Below are 25,299 nucleotides of genomic sequence, written 5' to 3'. Positions count from 1 at the left end.
CCCTTTGGAAAATAGTAACTTCCCTTTTTTTAAGAGGATGAGTTTTGCCTTAAGTTTCTTGGGACATCAGGGATCAGGACAGAATACTGCTTTTCCAGCTCTTTGGAAATAAAGTACTATCTTTTTGCCATATTTTGTATAAAGTATGGTTGACATTTTTCCTGTTTGCAAGACTAGGATATTGCAGTTAATTGTGAGCAGCTTATCTGGGGGAAAAAACCCCAAGTCACTGTTGAAGGTAGGTATTGAATAAGAAAGACCAGGTCACTAGGAAATGCTGTTAGCACAGAGGTGTTTGCCTGCAGTACAGTCTGTGCATACTTTTTCTCTTCTGAATGAGAATGGTAATGACAGACAACATACAGGTGAAATTATGAGCATTCCTCACTCCAAGGGTTTAATAGGAAAATTCACTGCAGGTAGAGAATAGGAAAACAGAATACTGGAAAATGTGCTCTCCAGTCACGGTACTCGTCTCCAGGCTCTTGTGAATGTCTTATTTTATTGATCTTTGCTCTTCTAGGCAGAGTGTGGAGGTGTGCCCTGAGCCACAGTTAGAGTGCTGCTACCACTTGGCTCGAGGACACCACGCTCCTTCCCAGCTCTTGGCTTCTGCTGCACCTACTGTGAGAGGGGCCGAGGGATGTTTGCCAGGTTAACTGTGACGGTGGAGAGTTAAAAGAAAAAAAAAACAAACAACAAAACCACAATATTCTATAAACTCAATATCAAGGTACTGTGAATTCCAAGGAAAGGAAATATGGTAGTGTTTTAGTTTTCATGTTACCTGGTTTAGTTTACATGGTTACCTACCTGCGTTACCATTTTTTGTCTGGCAGGTATTCAATTCAGAAGTATTGAAATTCTGATCAGGTGAGCATTACAGGTTGGTGAACTCTATATTTTATTTGTCCCCTCAAAAGATAGTGGCAATGTGCAGTTCTTAAATATTCCTTTCTTAAATATATTGGGGTGAGCTGCTCTTAGAACATGGTCTGGCATGCTATGCCCCTGTTTTGGTCTCAGATATTGCAAATATATGTGTGCTGGAGGATGTCAGCAAGGTTAAGTTTTGGTCTCACTGCCCTTCTAGTTGCAGATAAGCTCAAGTGATGAAAGCCATTTTTTCCTGTTATTGTGTCATGTCTAAATGGAAATAACGTATTGTTTCAATTATACCCCCACAGTTGCAGCAGAGCAGCAACGTGGGTGCAATTAGGCTAGTGTAAGGAATAATCTTAACACTTACTCGGAAAGTAAGCTACATGGATGTAAAACATCTATTTACAAGCAAAGGTAGCCCAGGGTTCACTGCAATAACGTGGGGAATGGGAGACATATCTGCCTGGTTTAAGAAGCTACCTTTGCTTCTCCCAGTCTACACACTGCCCTGTCTTCTTGCAGGAGGCTGCTGCTGAACAGCAGGAGGAAACTCGTGGCTCCATTTCATGGCCCCGAGCCTTGCCAGCTTTAGCAAATGGCCCTGTTTTGCAGCAGCGTGGCTGGGAAGCTGGACGCGTGCTCTTCCCCTCCCTACTCTGCCAGAGTGTTGGTAACCTCTGGGAAGGGGCCGGAGGGCGGCTGCCTGAGGTTTGCTGGTTCAGCAGGTTTCATCCCAGCTTCATTGTGGAATGAAACCTTACTCAATAAAGAATCATACCTCTGGGTGGCATAATGCCAAATAAAAGGTCTGCAGCAAGGGCCGGAGAGTGAGATCCCGAGCAGTGAGATATTAAGCTTCACAGTTGTCCATTGCCTTGTAAAAAAGGTGAGTGGCTGTGTGACAGGGGGCTGTCAAAGAAAAATAAAGAGTTAGACCTCCTTTTCCAAGGAAATCAAAACTTAGAATTAGCAGGGCAATAAAAGTCTTCTAAAGCAAAAGCTGGAAACAATACATTTTTAATAAAATGGGCAGTTACTCTAATTGCTGAACCCCTACTGTTCAATTTCTTTTAGTGCCCTTATTCATTAAGTTCAGCATACTTATGCTTATTATTTACAGATGTATGCGTTTTAACTTGTTTATAGAAACTGTGCCTTGCAGAAAGCTGTGGATGGTATGATGCTAATTTGTGTTTATTGCTGCCTATAATATGCAATTTTAAAAACAATTAAAGATAGCGGTGAAGCTCATCAGTGGAATCAACCTCAAACTGCCCATGAAAAGTAAAATATTAGTACCGCGTGCTGCTTTGAAAGGTTATAGGCCATTTGTAGTGGATTGATAGCATACCCATTAATGAAGAATTTACCTGTTCTTAAAGATTTTAAGCTCAGCAGTCAAGTTTCTAGATACTGTTCTAATGTAACCCATTTAAACATATGTGATGGAGTTCATAATTGCCCTTGTAAATGGGTATAGAAAGTAGGGTATATAAATCAATTAGTGATATCCAGCAGTGTGGCTGTAATACAAATTAATTGGGATGATAAGCATTTTAACTGCTACTATACTAACTTGAAGTAGTTTTGATCACTGAATTGGCTCTTGTTGAGTCACTCTGTTAATTTTAAGATTTAAAAACACTTAAAGATCAAAATATTCTGAACTAATGGTCCTAAAGTTTGAGAAATAAAATTATACGTGAAATATTACATAGCAGGTAATTTTTACTGCATTTCCAAGGAGAACACAACAGTTTTATTTTGTCCATGTGGTACTGAACAACTGTGTAATAGTATTACATGATTAAAGATACTAAAACACTCCTTTTCTTGCTGGATTCAAGCCACAGCAGAAAGTCATGATGAATAGTGTCATATGTTGAATATATAGAAAATAAAAAATTTATTTGGCAGACATATTAATACTGAAAACTAATACCAGCTTGGATAGGAGGTAAGTTTTGAGGAATAAAATCATTCCTTTAGAATAATACTCTGAATTATTCTGTTTCAATGCTTGAAAAGATTTAAAAATAAAAATCTGCAAAACACTATAAAACATTTAATAACTATAAATGGAAACTTTATGACTTAGTAAAATATCTGGATATATGTAGAGATTATAGCAGCTCTTTCACTGCCCTTGAAAGTTTTATTTCTTATTGAAGATACTGGATCTGAGTTTTCTCCCATTTATGTTTACGAGTCAAGAGTCTTTAATGGAATTGGTGGAATAGCAACACCATAAAACATATCTGAAAAAAGAATCAGACCCCTTTTATTTTTAAGTGTTTCGTTCCTCACAATGGGCCTTTTTTTCTAATTTTTGATCCTGTAGGGAAAAAATGCTGAATTTGTCACACCACATTTGTATCAATAGGCCACAGAAATAGGCTTCCATTTTCATAAATAAATAAAAAAAGGGCCAGAGTTCTCATCCTCTTTGCATTTGTGTCTCTTCTTTGCCTATGGTACTTTTCTCCACATGAGAATCTGACCATAGGAATTTACAGGTAAAGCAATCAGGGCCTGAATTGTAAGAAAAGTTAATTTTCAAAGGAAAATCTAACTTCGTGCAGATGATAGCACAATTATGCATTTTTGTTTAAAGAAGATCCTATTTTTCAGTTTTGCAGTAATGCGGAATTTTCACTTGAGACTGATGCAGCTTTGCATGGTAGTGGACAGGCAGAAAATCACCGACCTGAAAAAACTACAGAGCTAGCATCTTTCGGATGTTTTTCTTCAGTTTTCCATACGATTTATTTTTTTCATTTAACATGTTTTCTTTTCCATTTTGAAGGTAGGCGCTTAATACAAAGTGATGAGCTGCTGCCCTGTAAACTCTGCCTGCCAAACCCCGCGGCCATCCTGTCTCTACTCTTACTTTCACCCTGGCTCGCTCATGGTCTGTGCCTGGCCATTTATTTAGCGAAAGACGCTCCTGTTCTCAGTTACCAGCGCGTCATTAAGTCTCGCTGTCTTGAGAGTAACACAGGTATAACCAGACTCAGTTCTTGGCCCTGATATAATTAACCCTGACAAGCTTTCTGCTTTCCACGTTTGCTCAGGTGTAAATGCATCTCTCTGGATACATGAACACATAAACCCAAATGTTGCACAGCTTTGGTGATATAACTGTAAAAAACGAAAAAAAAAAAACAAAACAAACCAAACCACCAGCCTGAAAGTCAGTATCATTTTCTTTGAAAAGGTGATATTAGTTATACGTACTACCCCAGGGTTTAGTGGAGCTGCTTGAGAACCAGGAATTGCAAACCTACAGAGCAGCTGCAGCCTCCTCGTTGTCCTTTACTACTAGCTGTAGTAAATATGTGTGTACGGTATGTAGGTGCCAAAAGCCCTGGCTTTACTGGGAGGAGCACCAAAAGTGGTTGCAGTGATGGTTCCTCCCAGAATACCTGTGGGACACAACAAAAAGATGCAGTAGCTTCAGAAGAAGGTTTTTAAGGGTGTTTTGATTCAGAAATACATAATTGTGTTTATTGGTGGTTTCCAGGTCATGTGTGCTCAATATGTAAGACCAGTCTGCTAGATGCAGACTTATATCTTGGAGATACATGAGGCTCAGACAGTATAGTCAAGAGTAGAGGTTTTTGTGGCAATTTATGGTGTTGCTTATGCCTGTGTGGTACAGTGTCCATGTGCATGGGTGCTGCTGAGTTGCCTTCAGGAGAGGATTCAGGATTCCTCTTGGGCAAGTCTGTTATCTGCCAAGACATTCCTGTGTAGTTGTGTATATGGTGGCATAGTCTTACAGAAAGTTGATTCTCTGCTGACCATGGAGATCAGAAAATGAAGGCAGGAGTTTCATCATCTCTCCCGAGTTCCCTGCTAGCAGCCCTCTTGGGGGCAGGAGGCATCCAGGCCTGTCCTGCCTCGCAGTGGGCAGGTGAGTGGGGTGCACATGCAGACTTGGGGGTGCATCAGAGTCCCCACAATGGAGGGACTGAGAACAGACTTAACAGAGTTCCCAGCTTTGTTATGCATCCGATGTGTAACGTGGGGCAAGACACATAAGGCTAAATTTGAAGATACCACTTAGTGCTGTGTTCTGTTGAAAATCCCAGCTGGTACTACTTGCATTTCTTTACAAATTTAAGACCCAAGCAAATAAAGCTCTTTCACTGTCAGTGCTTCTGTTTCCTGTCTGTAAAGGAAGAAGAATAGCTCTTCCCTGATCTCACTTAGGTGTTACAAAGGTAAAAATGTGAATGCTCATGGGTTATTCACATATTGGAGTGGCAGGGACCATGCTTGTAGATCAGGTAGGTAGAAGAGGGCAGTATCTTTCATGCTGCTAAATATGGCAGAACCAGAAGCAGTGCTGGCTGTGCTGCATGGTGGGGACAGCAGGGCCTGGGGAGAGTCACTCGAGGGTCTGTGACCTGTGCAAGAATGTCATGCTGGAAGATGTGCTGGCAGATGGGGCTCCTGGAGTGCTTTGTTAAATGTCAGTGTAAAGTCAGGTGACTGAATTTGCATGCTTAACAAGTGGGTTAATAAGGAGGCCAGAATGTGTCATAACAGAAAAGTATGTTACAAAAGAATCCCCAGTCTTCACTGGGCAACTGAGAGAGGACATTTCTGGAAATAATAAAATCTGTGCTACAAATGAAGATGTTAGCTGCTAAGGAACAGAAATTGTGTTATGAGAGTAGAACGGGAGAATAACCAAAAGATAGATGCTCTTGTCTTCTGATTTACAGCAAAAAATCTGGATAGCTCTGCTATACTGGTAGTAGGATGCAAAACTTTATTTCTTGGCCCTAATCACCTGATATAAATACAGGTTTCAAAGGGCTGTACTCCTGTCGTGTGGCCAAGATCAGTATCCACTGACTCTGTTGACTTACGTTACATGACTCTGCTGGTTAACATTACAGATTTGCAGTTGAAACTTGGCAATGTTGTTGGTGAAAGGCATGAAGGAGTATGATGCAGCTTGCTCTCTCCCAGTTTTAAGCCAGGGAAGATGCAGCAGATGAGTGTACATACTTCTGCCATTCCAGTTGGCAAATACAGCTTGGTGTACACAGCAAGGCATTTGCTGAATATGAAGAAACCCGCTTTTTTTTTTTAAATCACACTTTAAATTTAGTCTGTGTTTTAACACTGAAATGCTAAAATAGTTAAAATGAAGGTGCTCCAAGGACCTGCTTTGCAAGTAATGGCTCCCCTCAAGGCTGTGGAGGCCTTTCAAGGTTCATTCTTTCAAATATCTTTTGACTTGGCAGGATCATGATCATTACCATTATTTGCATTGGAGCAGCACTGGAAGGTCCTGCAGTGCTGGTTACTGTACAGCATATTCTGAGACCCTGCCCAAAATAGTGTACTGTCTTAATACATGAGATGCAAGAGAGCGGGGGAAGAAAATACTGTCCTGATGGTATGTCTGCCTGCAGTGTAGCAATGGCCAAATTTGTACTTGGAACTTCATTAGCGTGAGGATATCAGAGCAGAGAGTGTGCTTAACTGCTTCTTGTACTCATGAGGCAAAGGGCAGAGTTCAGCAGCACCCCTCTTCTCCCAAATGCTTCGGGACAGAAGCCAGCTGTCCATGTCGCTCTTTAACTGACAGGAGTTGTAACAGCAAAAGTCCTTCAGCTTTAGAAAACTCCTGCCAACTCAGCTGCGCCTATCAGGACTTGCACCTTGTCTGAGATAGCTGTTGGCAGCAACAGCCTGTGCCCTCGGCATGGCCCTTAAAGTGACCTGAGTCTGAGGCTCCTTTTAGGTGACCTTGTGTGCAGTTTTGCCCATTAATCCAGTCCTTGCAGATTGGGCTTCTGAGCTCCATAACCTCTACCTCTTGCTAGTTTTGTTGTTATTTTAATCATACTGTAGGAATCCTGAGCAGCACATAGTGAAAATCTGTGGGATACTCTTTTAGCTTTTAAAATAACAGAAAAGGATCATTTTGAATTGGGCAGCCTCAAGAAGAAACAAGGTCATGGAGCCTCATCTTCTGATGTCCCTGTTGAAAGCGTAATACCTCTTTTCAGACTGAGTGCAAACCTGACGATTTAGAGGGTTTTTTTGGCTTTCACCCCAAATACCACCCTTTTTTAAGGACAGTCTTGTAGAGATGAACTACGACTTGATTAAAATTAATGCTGGAAATATTGTAACTAAGAACTATAATAGAATATATTTAACATTATAGCTTTAAGGCAGCTACCAAGATGCAAATAATAAAACCTTCAAATGTGGAAAACGAACTTTCCTAAGTACTTCTGAAAATCCTGATAATAACATCTTGATCTGAAGTTATTGTATGTTTTAATCTAGGTGTGTCATGTTTGCTTATAATAAAAAGCATTTCTTCCTGAACCTCAGTGCATATCCAGCTCTGTAAGGAAAGATTTTTGACCGTGGTAATTCATTCTGCTTTGATTAACATTTGCATGTGGCTTCCTCTGAGCCTTTTCCTCTGTCCTGCCGCCCTCAGCCCACTCCATCTCCATGCATCCACCCCCTGGTAAAACAACGCTCCAGCGCAGCAAGCGCCAGTACGTGAAATAGTAGCACAACTTCTTTGCTTTGTGCTGTTTTCTTTGCAAGGGAGAAAATGGAAGTCTTCCCACAAGGGAAGATTTTGTTTTCCTGTTTCTGTTGCCTATGATTCCCACCTGTTGTATATATGGTAAAAATATCTGGGACTTATAACCCAGCAACAGTACGCAGCTAGAGTCATGTGTGACCGGGTCAAACACACACTCACTGGAGGGTCATGGCCAGGTTACTAAGTCAAGGCTGGCAAGTCTCCACGATAATGTTTTCTTTCTCTCTCACTCTTTTTTTTTTTCTTCTCCCCTTGTCTGTCTTCCAAACAAGAGTTTAAAAAAACCCAAACCCTCATAACAATGCAAACTATTTAAGCATGACAAATTCAAAGAAGTTTTTTATTAAAAAAAAAATTGGAGGGGGGAGCGAAGTCAATGATATTTTGGATTTAATTTTATAGTATAGTTTTATGTGGCACATGAAAGAAAGAAATTTGTATTGAAACAATTGAGACCCACTTTCCCAGTTCCTGGCTCTTTCCTGGAAGATGATTAAAAGCAGACTTTTTTTTCCAGACGAGACATAAAAATTAAATGATCTACAGTATATAGTTATTTTTTCAAATGTTTGGAGGCTTATAAATAACTTCTACAATCAAATGCACACATACAAGCAGCAGAGAATCTGGTTCTAATTACTTGTACTTTAGTTGAACTTTGGCGTTTCCTTTGACTTTCTGCCTAATGTATGTGAGCTGTGTGCCTTGCACTCCTGCAGTGAATTCACAAAAAAAAAAAAAAAAAGGCAAAAAATCCAGACTCTTGTTGGTGCCAACAAAAATGGGGGTTAACAGAATGTTTTGACCAAATGCAACACTTTGCTATTCACCCTAATTAGCTGAAATTGCTGCTTCCCACCAGGGACCCTGAGCTCAGTATTCAAAATTCCCTTGAGGCTATCCAGGAAATGCCATTTGCTTTACAACTTCTTATTCTTTTAAAACTCAACTGTCCAAAGTGTGCATTAACATGCAAGCTTAATAATCTAAGTTCAGAACACGAGGCATTTCATAGTGCCTGCCTGCTTCTAGCTGGTCTCAAAGTAAAATACCTTCTCCATCTGTCAACACGGTTTAGCTGGCAGTAAATTAGCTCTCACAAAGCACGCTGTGCTTTTAAAGATCTTATCTGCTACTTTATCTAACCTTTAGAAATATTTCAGACATCTTAAGAATTGTGAAGTGACCGATTGTTTGAGAGTCCCTGTGTGCTTAAGCTGCATTCAGGTGTTGGGTGACAGGACTGAGGCTCTGTTTTCTCAGGTGAGTAGGGACCCTGAAGTGTCACATCCCACAGGACAAGACAGTAGGGCATGGAAAGAAGTTGCTTTTTTTCTATTTTCTTCCCCCTCCCCCCTTGAATTCCTCCTAAAACTGTAAAACTGCTTTAAAAATGCCTTTTCTGAAAATGTCAACCCTTGGCCCCCCATCCTTTTCGTTTTTCCACCTTGCATGTGCAGACATGCATAGAAGAAAGCGCTTCTGCTTTTGTGCATTCACTAGCTGCCAACATGTTACAAAAATAACACTTTTTACCTGCTGAGCATGAATTGCTACAGGTACCTGCACCAGACTTTTGCACTTCCATACTGGCAGTACATACATTTTCAAATAAAGAGTTAAAAAAGCTAAATCCAAGAAAGAATAGTAAATCAGCTGGAGTAAGAGCTGAATATGTGTATCTTGGGTTCAAACCTTCTCCAGAAAACTGTACATCTTGCCTGTGATCAAAAGTGAATGTGACCAAACTAGGTTCTCTTACCAAAGAAACCACACCAAACCAACCAACCAACCAAAAAAAAAAAACCCCAACCCAAAACCCAACCAGTCTCTCTAGATGGTTGTTCAGCTGATGCAAGTATTATATTTAGTAGATTAGGTCCTTTTAGTAGTGCAAAAATATATATGGAGGGAGAGAGAGAGAGAGAGAGAGAGAGAGGGAGAGTGTTCTACGGAGGATCTTCTGATTTCCATTGGCTCTTTCATTGTTGTATACAATTTCAAATTGTCCTGAAAAATATTCTCCAGCTTTATCTTGAAATCCTCACTTGCTGACTATGTTGTGTATTTATGAACTGAGTTGCTTAATCTCTTCTGGGTATCGCAAGCTCCTGGTGTTTCGACAGTGCTTGACAGACCTCTCTGAAGTACATATTGTTCGTGGTTTGAACAGTACTATTGGACGCTGGTGCTTTTTAGGATGAAATTATGAATAAAGCAGAAGTGTATCAGTATTATTCCTCAAAGACTGCTTTCCCCAAACTGAAATCACAGAAGGATTGCAGGAGTGCAGTTGTTTTATTGAATGATACAACCTTGTTTTCCTATGGGGAGCCTAAAAACTGCCTTTTAGATGGACTGGGAGAGTTGAATGAGCTAATATGAAACACATTGTCTGCTGGTATTAGAGTTTTAAAGCTAAAATTTTATCATTCCATAGACTCATTGGAAGCCATCATAATTCATGTACGAGTATGGAATAAGGCGAGGAATGTTTGAGGCCTCTCAAGGGCATTTGATGAATCTAACTTTAATTTAGAAGTACTAATAGATTATCGATTCAAGCAGGGTGGCTGTGCAGAGATCAATAACAGACCACTCTCTATCTCAAATACCAAAAATTACTGTTGAAAAGAAATTATCATTCTCATCTGAGTTTTCATTAAGAAAAAACTTCATTAAAGTTTTCTTGGTGCAGTAGGAACCTGTAGACTTTTGGTCTGCCAAGTTCAGTTTATTTAATACTGAAAAAGATGAGTATAGTTCTGGATGTTGTCTTAATGGCACAATTTGTGAAGCCATGTTATTTTACTTTTTTTTGTTTTTTCACAGCCTCCTTATTGTTATATAAATAAATTGGTCCCAATGGAAAGATATTCCTTTGCTTAGAATCAGACCCTTTAATACTTCACTTTAGCATTTATTTTCTTTTCAAGAAATGTCCGTCCTTGAGGTTGATACTACATTAACCCAAGGAAAAATGAGGCCCTCCTCTCACAAGTGATCAGAGGTTGCATCGTGCTCTGTGATGCCCTCTGTGAATTCAGTAGCACGAGTTGACAATGAATCATGACTTTAATACAAATGTATCATCTTCGTAATCTGAAAAATATCATGTACAGTAAATCTTGTCTGAGATTTTTCCATTGAGTAATATTCTTTAGGGTCTGCCGTTAGTACTTTTGAGATTTAGCTCTGCTGATAGTGCCTAATATTTCTGGATAGATCTGAGTTCACAGATCCTGTCATTCCTGTATATTTGTTGAAAGTTAGAGGGATTTATCTGAGAAGCAGCAGACGGCTAGGTGAAACATGAAAATGTATTGCACATCCACAATAAATGTGAGGAATGATGACAGCATATCACAGAAAACTAATGCAGATGTTTTGGAAAGATGTAGTTCACATGTCTTATCTTGCATCGTAGAGCTTTCACGTCCTTCCCCTGAAAGGGGTAACTGGCTTTTCAATAGGCTCAAACAAATGACCATCTAGAAATATTAAGGCAATAAAAGTATGTGGGGTCGTAATATATAAGTTACTTTTTCTCAGCGAGGTTTCCTGATGTTACAGGTCCTAAGGTAGGTAAGGAAGTGTTACTGGGTTGTGCTACTTTTTTACAGATTAAAAAAAAAAAAAAACAAAAAAAGACAAGTTCAGGTAATTTTCACTTCAGGTCTCACACTTACTCTTTACATATGTCCTGATACTTGCTGCTATCCTGCTATATCAGAATTGCAGATTGGAAGCGTTACCTTTTGTAGAAAAAGGCAGGAGATACAAGAGCTCTCTCAAGATTAGGTACTGATTAAAAGGGTACATGCTACAAAGAGTTTCCCTTTGAAGGCTGATATCGAGCATGCGCACGTGGATCCCATGGCTAAAACCAGAAGATGAGCCCAAAGTCGTCCATTTTTGGAGCCTAGTAAGAGATTGAAGCCATATATCTAAATTACTGGGTACTTTAAAATATACTTTGAAGCTATGGGATGTAGTCCTGTTATTACTTGCCTTACTTAGTTCCCCTTAAATGTTTCTAGGAAAGACAGATAAATGTTTATTACGTAAAGAAAGATATGGGCCAGTTTCATACATGGAATATAGTTTTATGTAATATTTCATTCAAACTTTATTAATAAATCATTCAATTATTATATTTTTTTCTTTTGTAGCAGTTGAAACTCAGAGCACCAGTTCTGAGGAACTTGTTCCGAGCCCTCCTTCACCACTTCCACCCCCTCGTGTTTACAAGCCCTGTTTTGTCTGTCAAGACAAGTCATCTGGATATCACTATGGTGTCAGTGCTTGTGAGGGATGTAAGGTGAGTGCCATCATCTCCCTTTCCTTCATTTCGTCTTAGAAAGGGATAAAGCAATGCAGCGTGGTGTGACTTGATTGTCTCCAAAGGCAGCTGTACAGTTTCTTGTGGGAATTAATTCTTATTCATGAGTAAAGCCAAGTAAATTACCATCATTCCTGGAAATATTTCCCTTCATAACTTCTTCCAAATTATGTCTTTCAAGGACTTCCTTAAGTGTTGACTAGCATGAGAATGTGATCACAGATGTAGACATAATCAAAGAATAAACTGAAAAACCTTTGAGACTCTTCACTGTCCATCTGTAGGTCAGGTATTCCCTGAGATCTCACACGACCTTTGGCTGCTCTCAGCCTTTTCTGTTTGCTGCTACCTCTCTGTATCCAGGGGTTGGAATTTGGGAACAGGGATCTGATCGTCTGGAATTTTTTGGTGTAGTCTCTAACTATCTAACTAATCTCAAATCAAATTGGGAATTTAAGGATTAGGAGGTTGGTATTTAATCTGTCAGCCTACATTGCTGGCACATCTGTTAGCTGCTTCTCAGTGCTGTGGTTGTCAGAGCATGAATTGACTGTCCACGGGATGTGGTAATAAAATACACAATTCAAAAGTAGACAATGTCTAGGCAGGAGATACCCATCAGAGAAGCAATGTCAGCTAAACAATGCTTGTATGGCAATAGTTAGAGGTGTGCACACAGTGAACAGAACGCATGTGAGGAAGAAGGTAGTGTGAAAAATGCTAAAGAAAAGATATCATAGGGCAGATGCTCTCATAGTTAACTTAGTTAGAGTACCCCACTGCGATGTTCTTTTTTAACAATTAAAGACCTATGATTTTCATCCTTCGGCTTAAAATAGTAGTGTAGTGTTTAGTACAGTGAAGATACTAACGCATGCTGAAAATATGACAGGTGCTGTATCTATATAAATAAAGTTATGAGATTAAATTAACAAATTTGGTTTATTTTTAAGAAATGTTATAATATTTTTCAGATAGTGTGAAGGTAGCCATTTTTACTTTATCCTTTGAACCTTCAACTTCTTCTGTGCTACTGGGCTCTTGTAGTGACATAAAATATCATAGTCCTGGGTTTGTGTCTTTAGATAAAAAATTAAAATATTGGAATCTGGTCCCCCCCTTATTTTGTAACTGTAGATACTGAATTAGTGAAAGTAACTATTTAATTTCACCTCAGTTTTAGAATCTCTTTCTTTATTGAGGTTTTCCTTGGGTATCATATCTGTATTTTTTTCTTTTAGATGCCACAAAACTATCAAAATTTAGGAAGATCTATGATAAGAATATGCTGTAGCTGGCTTTATTAAATAGGAAATCTCATCATACCCAGATGCTAACACGCAAATGGTGGTGTCATTTGCTCACCCACATGTTACCTCTAAGCAGAGATGTAATTGCAGACCATGGCAGAAAGGTCACATGTTCCTAAGAGTTCATTATTTTTGAAAAATATGCAAAAATATACTCTAAGACTTTTACTGGCATACTGCAAAGCATTTTCATAAATAATTAAAGCAAGATCACACTTGTCAAAACACATGAAGAAATCCATCTTGTAATGTGTTGGCCATTACTCGACAACAACAAAAAAATCATCTTCACTTATTTGCTAATTTGCAAGATGGTGTAATTCAGCATTTAATGATAGCTGGCTGTTAAAAGAAGAAGAAGAAAAAAACATTAGTTACATACAAAACCTGTCAGTCTGTGAGACATAACAGGATTCCAAAGCAGTAACTTGGCTGCTCAGACTGATAATATTTGGGTTTGTTGATGCTAGCTCTTCACCAGGTTGGACTAGGATTTTATGGAATCTCTTCCACAGATTGAATCAATTTCCTTAGCGAGTGCCAGAAACTGGCAAGAACATGATGAGACTGCTGAATCAACTAGTGCTCCCTTTGGTGGACAGTCAAGTACTACATTGGTTGCTCAAAGTTGTCTGAGCTTTCAGGTCAACAGAAGTAGTGAGCTGGATGTCAGCAGACAGCAGTATGTGATTGCAACACCAGACACCACCTCTGAAACCTCTCTGTTGCCGGTTTCTACTCTTTCTCTGAAGAATGTTACCTTTTTTCTTTTGAGTTCTTTTTGACTGTTTAGTTTATTTTTCTTTTACTTCATCTTTATTCTGCGCTTGCTTTCACACTGTCAGTTCTTGGTTTTGTCTGATAAGAAAATTGCCACCTTGTACTTCCGATTTCTAACTATCTAGGCTCCTGCCTGTCCTCGAGTCTGCTTTTTACCCTGTGTTCCTGATGCCAGTTCTTCATGCATCTCTTTCTCTGCAACCTTCGTACAAAAATTTAACCAGTTGCTTTACAAGTTTCAGTAAGCGCTGAGCGTTTAGCACTAGTGCTGGGGAAGCCTTGTCTCCTGTGGATCTCTGCCTTTCAGTTGTTTAACCCAAGTTTATTAGAGAGTCTGTCTTTCACTGAAGGCTCTGCTCGGTATGGAGCTGCAGTTTCATGCTGATTCTCTGATGAACCAGGGGAGTAATAATAAGGAAGAATTTGTATTACAACCTTTTGTGTAGTTAGGAAACTCAAATTTAATTCCCCTTTACCCTGAAGACACATCTCCATGGAATGTCAAAGAGCTCTATTTTCTTCAAGATTTGGAGTTTCACTGAAGCCGACCGGTGTGTTCAGAAGCTGTGGGGATGGGGAGAGGGAGCCTCACTTATGGCCGGGTTGGACAAATCTCATTCCATAAGAAGCTAGACTAAAATATCATTCAATCCCTTTCTTTCTCTTTTCATCTGACCTTGTAGCAATTTTCTCCTTCTTCATTCCTATTTTCCCTGTTTCTTTCTTCACCTGATTTGCAGTCTCTGTTCTGTGATGTTAAACCTTAAATTCACTCATTTTTCCTCCTGCATTTGCATGTCCCTCTGTTTTGAGGTCCTTTTCTCAAGTCTTTTCTGACTCATTTACCTTTCACTTCGAACTCCTGGCAGTCTTCTTTCTCAAGGGAAGCACAAATGGAAAACTCTGCTCATATCATATTTATCTAATTAGGGCCCTGTTCTTTTGTTTTTCTGTGCTGGCTTTCCCTTGTTTTTCTTCTAGTTCCGTCTCTGTTTCCTTCTCCTTTACCTTTCTCCTTTGAGCTCTGGTGAAGCTGCTGCCACACTGATCATTAGCAGTCTTCATCTAGTGCAAGGGACAGCCTTCTGTCCTCCAGGTTTTGGGTTGATGTCTGCCTTTGATTCATTGGGATTTCTTTTTCCTGGCTTTTGGGACTCTTTAGATTCTCATCCTACTTACTGATTATTCAGTGTCTCTTACTTAGTTGGCTTTTTATCCACTTCTGATGCTGTTCCCTGAGGTTCACTTCTTTGGTTTTCTGTCTCAAAAAGCATCAGTTACTGACCTGTTTTATGGTAGAACAATGGGAGATATCATGGCAATATTCTGGTCATAACAGGTGTATTCTTAATCCAGCCAGGAGCCTTTGGAGAGCTGTGGATGGTGACTGTGACCTTGTGATGTTCAATTTGGGAAACTCTGCACTGTAAAATTTGTCTTCCCTCAACTGTCACCAACCCATGGATAACTTCCAAAGCATCCCTATCTCTGACTTCTCTCCTTCTGTCTTTCTCTGATGTGTTATCTTGCTCACCTCACTGTTACCTTGGACACAGAGTTCACAGAGACAGAACTTTCCATCCTCTTTTTGTGACATGACCAACTGTAATGTCATGGCATGGAGTTCTTCCAGACATCATGTCATGATGACATAATTTCTAATCTGCAGTATTCTAATTTACATGACCTGTTGTCGTTTTTCCTCCAAAATCTGAAAATCTGGCTTTGACTGCCTTCCTTGTCAAACTCTTGCTGTGGTCTTCTCACATGGGATTAGATTGATCCCTTCTTCTGTCCTCCCTTCGTCTTTCCCACACACTGTCATCCTTGGACCTTATATTTTCAGGTACCTGTGAACAACCTCCTTTGCCAAGTACTTCAGTGATTCTTCTGTCTTATTAATTAACAGTCTTCAGTACTGTGCCATACTAGAAAGACTGTTCTGTGGCTTGTGTTGATATACTAATCATTTAAGGTTTTTAGACAGTGGAGTATTTCACAATAGGCACTTGTGAACCACAATAGAAGTTTTAAACTGGTTTAAATAAATTCTAAAAAGTGTGGCTTTGTGTTTATTTCTGGATGTTACACTGCAAAAGTGTATGTTCTTCATAGCCTGTCACTGGCTTTGTGCACATATTAGTTTCAAAAGCAAACTGATCTTCACAGTGTACTTGTATTTTGTAAGAAAAATTTCAGAGCCAGTCCATCTTTTTATGCGTAAAACAGTACATTGACAACATTCAGCTTATTTACAGCTTTTCCATTTTGTAAACTGTGTGGCATTTCAGAGGTGGGTTTTGGAGTCTACTTGTGTGTTTCATGACCTCAGTTACAGGCTTCTGAGATCTTTTTTTTTTTTCCCCAGTCTCTGGGTGTTGCTAGATAGCACGCAAACAAATTCCATAAAAAATGAGCAGTTTGGATTTATCCAGCTGGTACAAGTGGTTATAGGGCTGGCTGTCACCAAAACCTCGGCTCTTTGGTCCTGACTTGACTCGTGTAGCCGGGTTTGCAGAAAGGGAGACTGAGAGTAGTGGGCTGGATTCCCCACACAATGCCATTATTGTGTGGGTGAGGAGGAGAAGCTGGTGTTCTGGCAGCTTCAGCTGTCTCTGAAAGCCTTGTCTCTTGTTCTGGGCATTTAAAAGACAGCATTCCTCTGCTGACAGTCCTGCCCGGATTACTGGCTTGAATTTGGTGGGCAGCAAAGATGCCTAAAGCAGTTTCATTGGAGTGGACAGCGCAGCATATAAGAGGGTAGGTTTACGGTCCAGCACTTTTGTCTAAATGATGAGGATGCCTCTTTGCCTGTTATTGATGGTAACAGACAAAAATGTAGATAAATCTACTTCAATACTGAGTGATCCCAGGTTGGCTTTTATCATAAAGTAAGAATAGCTTTCCTTCCATCAGAGTTTTCATATAAGATCACATCTAATGTAGGATCATTAAATTAATATATTTTCAAAGCATTTCAGCTATGGAAATACGTTTATTTGTTTGACATCTTCCTGACTCAAATATATAATTTCTTTGTTGCAAAGACTTTAAGCATTATGGAAAAAAGAGCATTGATATAAACCGTGAAATTTAGGTCTGTAATTTTGTGGGACTGACTCCTCAGAAAAGCGAAGATACACACAGGAGAAGAAAAGAGTGAAAATGACAACAGTTTTTGCTTTGTCCAAATTTGCTGATCCACATGGGTGTTAAGCTTGGGACAAAAACTGTCATTTTGTTATAGGTTTAACTTGCTTACAGATGCAGTGTCAGGCAGTCCCACCACTCAGCTTGAGGCCCAAAATTAGTTGCCTAACTTTGAAGTCTGGGGTTTCTCAGTCTGTGGAGAGAGAGAAGTTCCTCTGATGGCTGATTCAGAGCATCTAAACCAGATCTGCTCTGGGTCACCCTCCAGAGGAGCCCGTCCCCATGAGCCTTTGGGTTAGGTGCCCAAGCACAGCTGTGTTAATATTCTCTGAGATGATGTCCCCCATGGTTATGTCCTTTTGGACACTGAGAGAGTTGGGCTTTCCCTGTTGCAGGCCATGAATTCCTGGTCAGCACTGGTCAACAACTGATTTACAAAATGCTACTGACAGAGAGAGAGGAACTGGCTTTCATTTTATTTATTTGTTTGAAGTTTGATGGAAAGGATATTATTTCCAACCTAAATGATATTATGATTCTGTGATATTATGCTTTGGTCTGTGAGCAATGTTGCTGAGAGACCTAAAATATTTTATGGATTGTCATAGCAAAGTTCCCTTTATGGAACAGTGTCCTTTGGGACAGATGCCTTTTTCCTTTTAATAACATCTCTTACATCATGTGAGAACAGATTTGCATTTTCTTAGGCAGTTTTGGGATTGTGGAGGGATCTTAAGCAGCAGTTCTTTTTGATAACACCACTTTGCACATGTTAGCTTCTAGCTATAATATAATTATATTTAAGCCTGTATTTATGCCCCTTTACTGGGAATTAAGAATCCAGACACAGAATTTTCTCAGCTACTTAGCAGTTAAAAAAAAAAAAAAAAAACCTTCATAAAACCAGGTAACTAACATTCCATGCATTTGTTCGGCTTTGTTTTCCTGGCACGTTTTAATCACTTACAACTGAAACAGAAAGTAAGAAATGTAGACTTGAAAATAGGTGCAACAGTATGGTTTGTATCAGGGCAAGAAGTAATATTGTTTGCAGCAATGCAATTGTAAAAGCTTCTGTTGGTTCAAAGAAAAATACAGATCAGCTTGAATGATCAAGCTGTATTCGTCTCCATTTAAGCTGTATTAGTGACAGTGCCAGCAGTAGAGATGTACGCTGTCATCCATGCACAGCTATGAAAAATTCCTTGAATCACTGAAAATTGCTCCCAGTTTCAGTTAAATCAACAATACTTTTTTTAGAAGGTGAAAAATGTATTTTGAGATACATTTCTGCATACTATTAGTATCATCTTATCTTAAACTGTAAGCACTTCACAGCATAGCAACATAACGAGTCATTCATTTGCAGAAAACAGCGCTGTATACAGAAAGACACTAAATGAGTTGCAAGTGCTTTAAATGTAGTACTGAAAACCTGGAATTTTTATGTATTTATGCTAGCAGAGGACACCTGATTGTTTTAATGCCATCTTTGAAATTTTAGTTTTTCAAATAACAAACCCAGGGAAAGCCAGGTACCCTGTGAAAAGCTGCTATCTGTTTCAGTAAGTTCTTAATTTTATTTTTTTATTATTTGTTTGGAAGATAAAACTTTTCACAGATCCTGAATTTGTTTCAAAATTTTGAAGATGGGAAAGCATAAATTTATTGGAAGCTTCTTAAAGCAATCAAGCATGATGAAATAGATGGGATCAGAAACAAAAATTTTAGCTTACCATGTTTATTAAAATCTCTTTCTGGGTTGTGTAAATGCCATGGATGAAAAAAAAAATTACTTGCCAACCATGATAGATAACAAAAATGTAAATTCTTTGTACGTTTGACTGCCATATTTGCTTTCCAGTGCTTTGGGCTCAGGTTGTGGATTAAGAGCAGCAGCGTCCGTATGGGGGTATAGCACATACATCCACAGCTAATCTTCCTCTCATCCTGCCTCTTGCCTGGTCATAGGCCAGGGGTTTGTCTTAAGCTATGAGAATAGTTGGTTTTTACTAATTACTGTAATTTTTTTTCTGGCAGCACTATGAGTACTATAGAAGCACAGAGCTTATCCCAAATTAGCTTTTTAACTGCGCTAACCATGCCGATACAGTTATTTGTGAGCACAAAGGCTAAGGGCCTGTGGAAACAGGAGCTGGAAACTACTCTCTTATTTTCCATGAACTGTCAAATAATGACATATAATTGTTTGTCTTAAATCTTGCACTCCTTTGTTTTGTAAAATTCCCAATACTGTCAGTGAAGACTTTCTCAAAAGAGAACAGCAGTGTCAGACTCTTACACTCTGATGTGTTTTCGGGCGTGGCTTTGTTGTGCCATGTACCTGGAAGGTTTCTGGCTGTACCAACTAGTGTTCCTCCTGCAAGCAACCACCTCCTGTGTGCAGTTTGGATGCAGCCCTCCCATTTCAGGGGCCAAAGGAGTTAACTAAGGTAGATGTGGATTCTCCCATGATACATCAGCAAGCCATAGTGCCTGTGACTGTTCCCAAGAGCATTTCCTAATATAAATGTAGCCTTCATGCCTGCTAACCTTGCTTATCTTTTCAGGATCTTTGGCCACTAACCATTTCATAACAACTACAGGTTTTTCATTATTAGTAGTAAAATAAAATTATTGAGTCTTACTCTTCTGGCAGTGTCTACACCTTCCTCTACCTGAGAACACATACCATAAAAGGAAGAAACTTCAAATTTACATGTGTATGTATCTGTCCTTACTGAAGTTGAATCACAAAGGTAAATAATGAAGAGTCATTGTAGGTGTGTTTGTCACATTTCTATCCAACTTTCACCTGCCCATAGCTGTTGTGGCCTATTGGCAGATGAAAGAGAGAGCTGAGGCTCACACCTGATCATAATGTGGGGATGGCTTAGAAAAGCTTCAACAGAATTAAGTAAATTATATGCACGTGTGGAAGTGCTGTCTCTGCAAGCCACGTCATGTTGTACTGACCAGAGATGCCAGAAGCAGGTGGGCTGTGATTCAGGCTGGTACACTTGCCTGCTGAGAAATCCCCTGGTTGGCATGCGGTGGATGTGGAGTGTATTTTTATTTTCCTGTAAGTAGGTTCTGATGGGTTTTACATTTTCAATTTTCTTCTTAAGTATGGATAAAGAGAAACCCCATTTATTTTGTTCTCATGTTGTCAATCTATTTCATACCTCTTCATTATTTTAAGGACCACATATGGCCTTTGATTATACATGTGGAGTACAAGCCGTCCTGAGCACAGCCAGAAAGCTGTACAAGTGTAGTAAAAAAATGCAGCTTTCCACCATGTTTAATACAACATTTCACAATATGGTCTTTAAAAGTACTGTCTGCAGAGGTAATTTAGCAGATAAGGAAATAGGGATATCTGAGTAAACATATCAGAAATTAAATACTCTTAGATTTTCTGTTAACAGTACTAGCCTACCTTTTTTTTTTATACTGGGCCATATTTATGTGTACTGAACAGCAATTACAGATGTGTAAAATTACAATGAACTAGCTTTCATTTTCTAACTGTGGAACTTTTAAAAAAGAAACGGGTTGATGAGAAATTGATAGAGAAGGATATACAAGCAATTCATTTATTGAATTTAGATTTAGGGTAGCTTGTAGCACTGTTTTCCCTGGAAGAAAGAAGAGTAGAATATTTTGCCAGATGTGGTTCTAGCTGAGTGTGACTGATGCTGGTGAGATGGTTGGGGTCAGTGCTGTGCTTGCTTTAAGCATCTTTTTAAATTGTAGTTTGTGTTTTTCTTGGCAAGTACTTAAAGATTTGCTGATTGGCACATCTTAAAGATCCAAAATTAAGGGGTTTCATAATGGTACAAAATGGAATTAACCATTTTTTAATTCTGTTCACTTATATGTTAAGTAGATATTCAAATGCTCTTTGTTTGCTACATATTTTGAATTTATTTTGAAAGACACACCTATTTATACTTTCTGGCTGTTGTAAACCATCACCTAGTTCATAAACGGTCAGTTTCCCAATTTGCAGAAATACTTTGGCCTTGGAAAGTAGCCTTCCATTGCCATCTGCACTTACTGACTGACCTGATAATGGAAACAGGGGTTCTTTCTAATCCAGAAGGAAGTGTTCCTGTGAGGAAATTTCCTAAAGGGGTATTTGCTTTAGATTCTTCTGGAAATAGAGGACAATTGAATTTGCAGCATGAATCCCAGGGCTGTTCTGATTTGCAGAGCTACTCTTCGTCTGTGCTGTAGCAGGAAAGACAACTGGATGTAATTTTCCAAGATTCAGTATTTCCAGTGCAGTCAGATTTAGAGATTCTTTCTCCAGTTTTATTATGTACATTCTTTTTTTCCTTCACTCTGTAAAACAAAACAAATGCCTTACTAAAAAGACTCTCTCACTCTTGAGTACCCATTCCAAAGACCAGAAACTCCCAAGGTTGAGATTATAGCCGTGTGCCTATCTTTCCCTTTTTGTATCTGGATTTTGCTATAGTCTTTAAGTATGAATGCCTTGTTTCTTGAGAATCATGTAAATGACGTACATGTTGTGTCCTTATTTCTGTTTTATACTATTCTGATCGTTTCAGAGTAGTATTAAATCAGAGTTAGTATTGACTTCCATATGCAGGGGACGTCTCTAGGTGTGACACCTGTGCACCTCAGTACTCCAGTTATGAAAACTTGTAGTGTTAAAGAAGCCATGCATCCAATTCTGTAATTGGTAGTTTTGGTATGTTGGCGTAGAAGCTGTTTAACTGGTATGCTGCTGCAGCTCGTTTGCCAAATATTCAAGGTCCCTATTCATAAATTAGTCTTCCTTTTGGTAATATATAGGAGTCCCCACAATTTCCACAACTCAATTCAGGAGACAGATGAGAGGTAGAAAGACATTTTTGTGTATAAAGTCCCTTATGATTTCATGTGGTCATGCTTAAAATTTCTCATTTAATATACTTTAGTGGGGAAAAGTTACTGTGCAATAAAAACTGGATCATAATACCTACATTTTAGGGGGAAAAGGTATATTGTTTCTGGCTCCCCTGTCCAGAATAACAGATATGTAAATTACAAGGTGAGATGCAGTTGCAAGTAGTGCCAAAAAATGTAGATTTGGCTAGCTGTAATTGCAGTCAGTGATTTCACTCCAGCTATTTTAAACTTAGTGCTGGAGGGGAGAGCCAGCAGCCCCCAGCCACTGCACGTGAGCAGGGTCTGCCATTGCCTGGTGTCAGGGAAACTGATCAAAAGCTTACGAAGCAAGTTTGTTCTCGTTTTAGAGACTCTTTAAAAGTGACAATTTAATGGGACCCATTACTGTCATCTGTGGCTGGTTCCCTCTCCCTCCTCCCAGGCGCTTAACAGGGAAAGCAGAGATTTATAGCCGTGGTGCAGCTACTCCAATGGACTACTGTTCACTCCTCCCACGAGTGGCCTGGCTGGCTGCTCTCCAGATGAATCTTCCAAACAGAGGAGAGGTCTTCCCTGCCTCTAGAGTGCTTGCCTTACTTTGGAGCCCTGTGCATCTGTGCTAAATATATTTGTAACTTATTAGGTCCTTGCTTCAGTGCACACTGTCATCTTCACATGCTTTCTGCTGGTCCAAAAGAATGGCAGCACTCCAGATTTAGGAAGATATAAGCAAACCATTTAAGAGAGAGCTCTGCAACTCATCATTTTTTAAATTAATAAGCACTACCACTTTTTTACCTTTTTTTTTTTTTTTTTGAATCAGAGGATCAAGGCATTTCTCAGATGCTGCTGCAAAGGGTCTTACCCAGTCCGCATTCATCCGTAGTGATGCCCAGTGACTATTACATGTACAGACACAAAAGTGAGAACTAGGCATTTTTTTGAAAGGAAAGAAAAGAGAGTGTTAAGTGAACAGGATAGACGCAAGCACAGCACCCAGGAGCCAAATGGATGATCTAACTAAGAAGACCTTTCATCTTACCCTGCGTCCATGTGATTTTTGTAAACTGAAAGGTTGATCATCATGTGATTATATGAGCTCTGTGCTTGAATCTGGCCATTGACTGAAGTCTGGCAGGGGAGGGAGAAAAAAGGAAAACATCTTGCTAAGATTTTCCTGTGTTAGATTAATCAGCTCCAGTTCATTCACTCGTCTCTGAAAGGTCATGTTTTCTCCTCGTCGAAGTTGCCCAATCCTAGACTCTCCCTTGCTTCCCTACAGCTTGGCTGAATGATCAGCAGTGGCCAACACTGGGCAAGGTGGATGCAGTCCTGCATTTGTCCTGAAAGCTGTGATGCTTTTTTAGCATCTCAGTGTGATTTGTGTTGGTGTTTGCAACAAGATACATCTCTTCAATTGGTGTTACCTTAAGAGTCCTTATTGCTTGGAGGAACTAGTCAGTTGATTTCGCTGGCTCTGTTTCTGCAGTTGCTAATCCCTTGCACTGGCACAGACTGCATTTCATCCACCTTTCTCAGCCTGCTTTCTCATGTTTTTGAGACCATTTTGTCTGTGGGTACTTTGTACAGAAACTGGGCAGAGTGGTGTGGCCGCCATCTCACTCTTAAAAATGGTGGGTTTTCCAAGCTGGTCCAGCTCCAACTCATCTCTCTGCTGTCGCCTTCGGTAATGAGTTTCAGCTGCAGTGTGGAAAGGTAATTTTCCTTGACTACTGCCAGTACTAGAGAGCCAGACTTGCATATTTCTGGGTGTTTACTTGAACTCTGTTTTCTAGTCTCCAGGCATCCAAGTTTCACCAAACTCTATGCTTTGCAGGGTTTTAGTGGATAGTTCTATATTAGCAAAGTTTCTTTGTTGCTGAATGCAGTGGATTGAGAGTGTAGCATAAAGTAGCAAGTCCAAGATATTACTTGCCAGATTTCAAGAGATCTGGTACAACATATTTGTTTAGATGTCAACTGTCAAAACTAAGAGCAAAAAAAAGATTATGGGGAGATAATGAACTTGTGTTGATGAGTCATTCAAATAGATGCCTGAAAACTGTACCAGGAAGCATAATGCTCAAGATATCTGGTTTATTTTGGCATGTTTATGTCCATGTTATTTCTTCTGAGTATTTTTAGGTTGCTTTCTGCATTGTTTTCATATGGCACTTCATTCCTCCTCAGAAACTTCCTTGCTTGCCGTGGGTCAGGCAGGTTTTAAAACTCCTCCCAGGTCAGCAAAAAGAGAATAGAAGCATGCTGGGTTTTGAAGACCAGAGGGAGCTGTACTGTGGCATGGCCAGAGCCATCTCTTTGCCAACCTGGCAGGTGGGCACTGGGCCAGCACCCACAGTCACCCACCCAGCCAGCCAGGCTCAGGCTGGGGAGCTTCATTGGCTCTGGATCAACTGGGGAGGGAGCAGGGAACAGCTGGCTGTGCAGGCAAACTGTGCGGATCTCTCTGCTAGTGCGAAGGGAATTGCACTTCAGCCAGCTTGCAGGCATGCATAAATATTTGTGGCATAGTTTGCGTTATTATTTCAGCTGAGCTGTAAACATTCAGTTGCTGATAGTGGGTTAGAAACTAGCGCCTCTATAAATTTCAGATGGTACAGAAATGCAGGGATTTTTGTGTTGCCTGACAGTAAATAAAGTCCCTGTGCCTTTTCGGATGAATAACCCTGGAGCCAAGTTTGTGCGGGAACTCTGCGAGCCTTTGTGAGGAAGGCTGGGAGGGGAAGAGGAGGAGGATACAAAGCCTGCCTGTGAGGGGAATTTCCGTGGAGCATGCACACACCTTCTTTCTCCTATGTAGGTTTGTGTTTGAGCTTGCCCTTTCCTCTTTGCGTGTTTCCATCTCTGCCAGCAGCTAAAAGGAGACGTTAATTTGAGGGACTGCTACAAGTAATTGCAGCATGGTAATTGCATAGCTAACATGAGTCTTTTCCTTGTCCTGCCTGCTGCAGGAATCTGCATGTCACTGCACGGGCGTAGCTTGGTGGGGATTTTTTGTTTGTTTTTACTAGGAGGTCCACTACTTTGGTTAGAGTAGCTTTTGTTTGCTGTCTTTCTGTTGTAGTTCTGTGCAAAAAAATCCCACATATATGTCCTACTAAAATTGTGACATTGTCTTCGGAAAATGGTTGCCCTGCTCCAACTGCCCAAAAATCCAATGGATAAAAACGAAGATGCGAATTATAAGTGTAAACCAAAATCAGTCATACAGTTGAGGGATAACAATCTGGAAAGTCTTCCGTGATGTTGTGATTCCATGCAGGAGGGCAGCTACGTAAATGGTTTGGAAAAGTGTCATTCTTTACGAAGAAATACTGCAC

General features: G+C 39.8%; 1 protein-coding gene across 7 annotated transcripts in view; it reads left to right on the top strand.

Moving 5' to 3' along the window:
• Window positions 1-25,299, top strand: part of RARB (retinoic acid receptor beta) — a 328,318-nt gene that overhangs the window by 248,460 nt on the left and 54,559 nt on the right. For 4 of the 7 annotated variants that reach the window (XM_032678229.1, XM_032678227.1, XM_032678258.1 and 1 more), the window contains one exon: window positions 11,647-11,795. In XM_032678229.1, coding sequence (XP_032534120.1) covers window positions 11,647-11,795 — 149 coding nt within the window. Of the gene's footprint in view, window positions 1-540; window positions 734-11,646; window positions 11,796-15,646; window positions 15,753-25,299 lie in introns of those variants that run through there. The other 3 variants (XM_032678259.1, XM_032678249.1, XM_032678266.1) reach the window with 3 other exon arrangements.

Source organism: Chiroxiphia lanceolata, chromosome 1 (assembly GCF_009829145.1).
Source record: "Chiroxiphia lanceolata isolate bChiLan1 chromosome 1, bChiLan1.pri, whole genome shotgun sequence".
In the NCBI taxonomy this organism is placed as follows: domain Eukaryota; kingdom Metazoa; phylum Chordata; class Aves; order Passeriformes; family Pipridae; genus Chiroxiphia; species Chiroxiphia lanceolata.
Note: the sequence above shows the minus strand (reverse complement) of the source record. Positions and strands in the feature narration are given on the sequence as shown.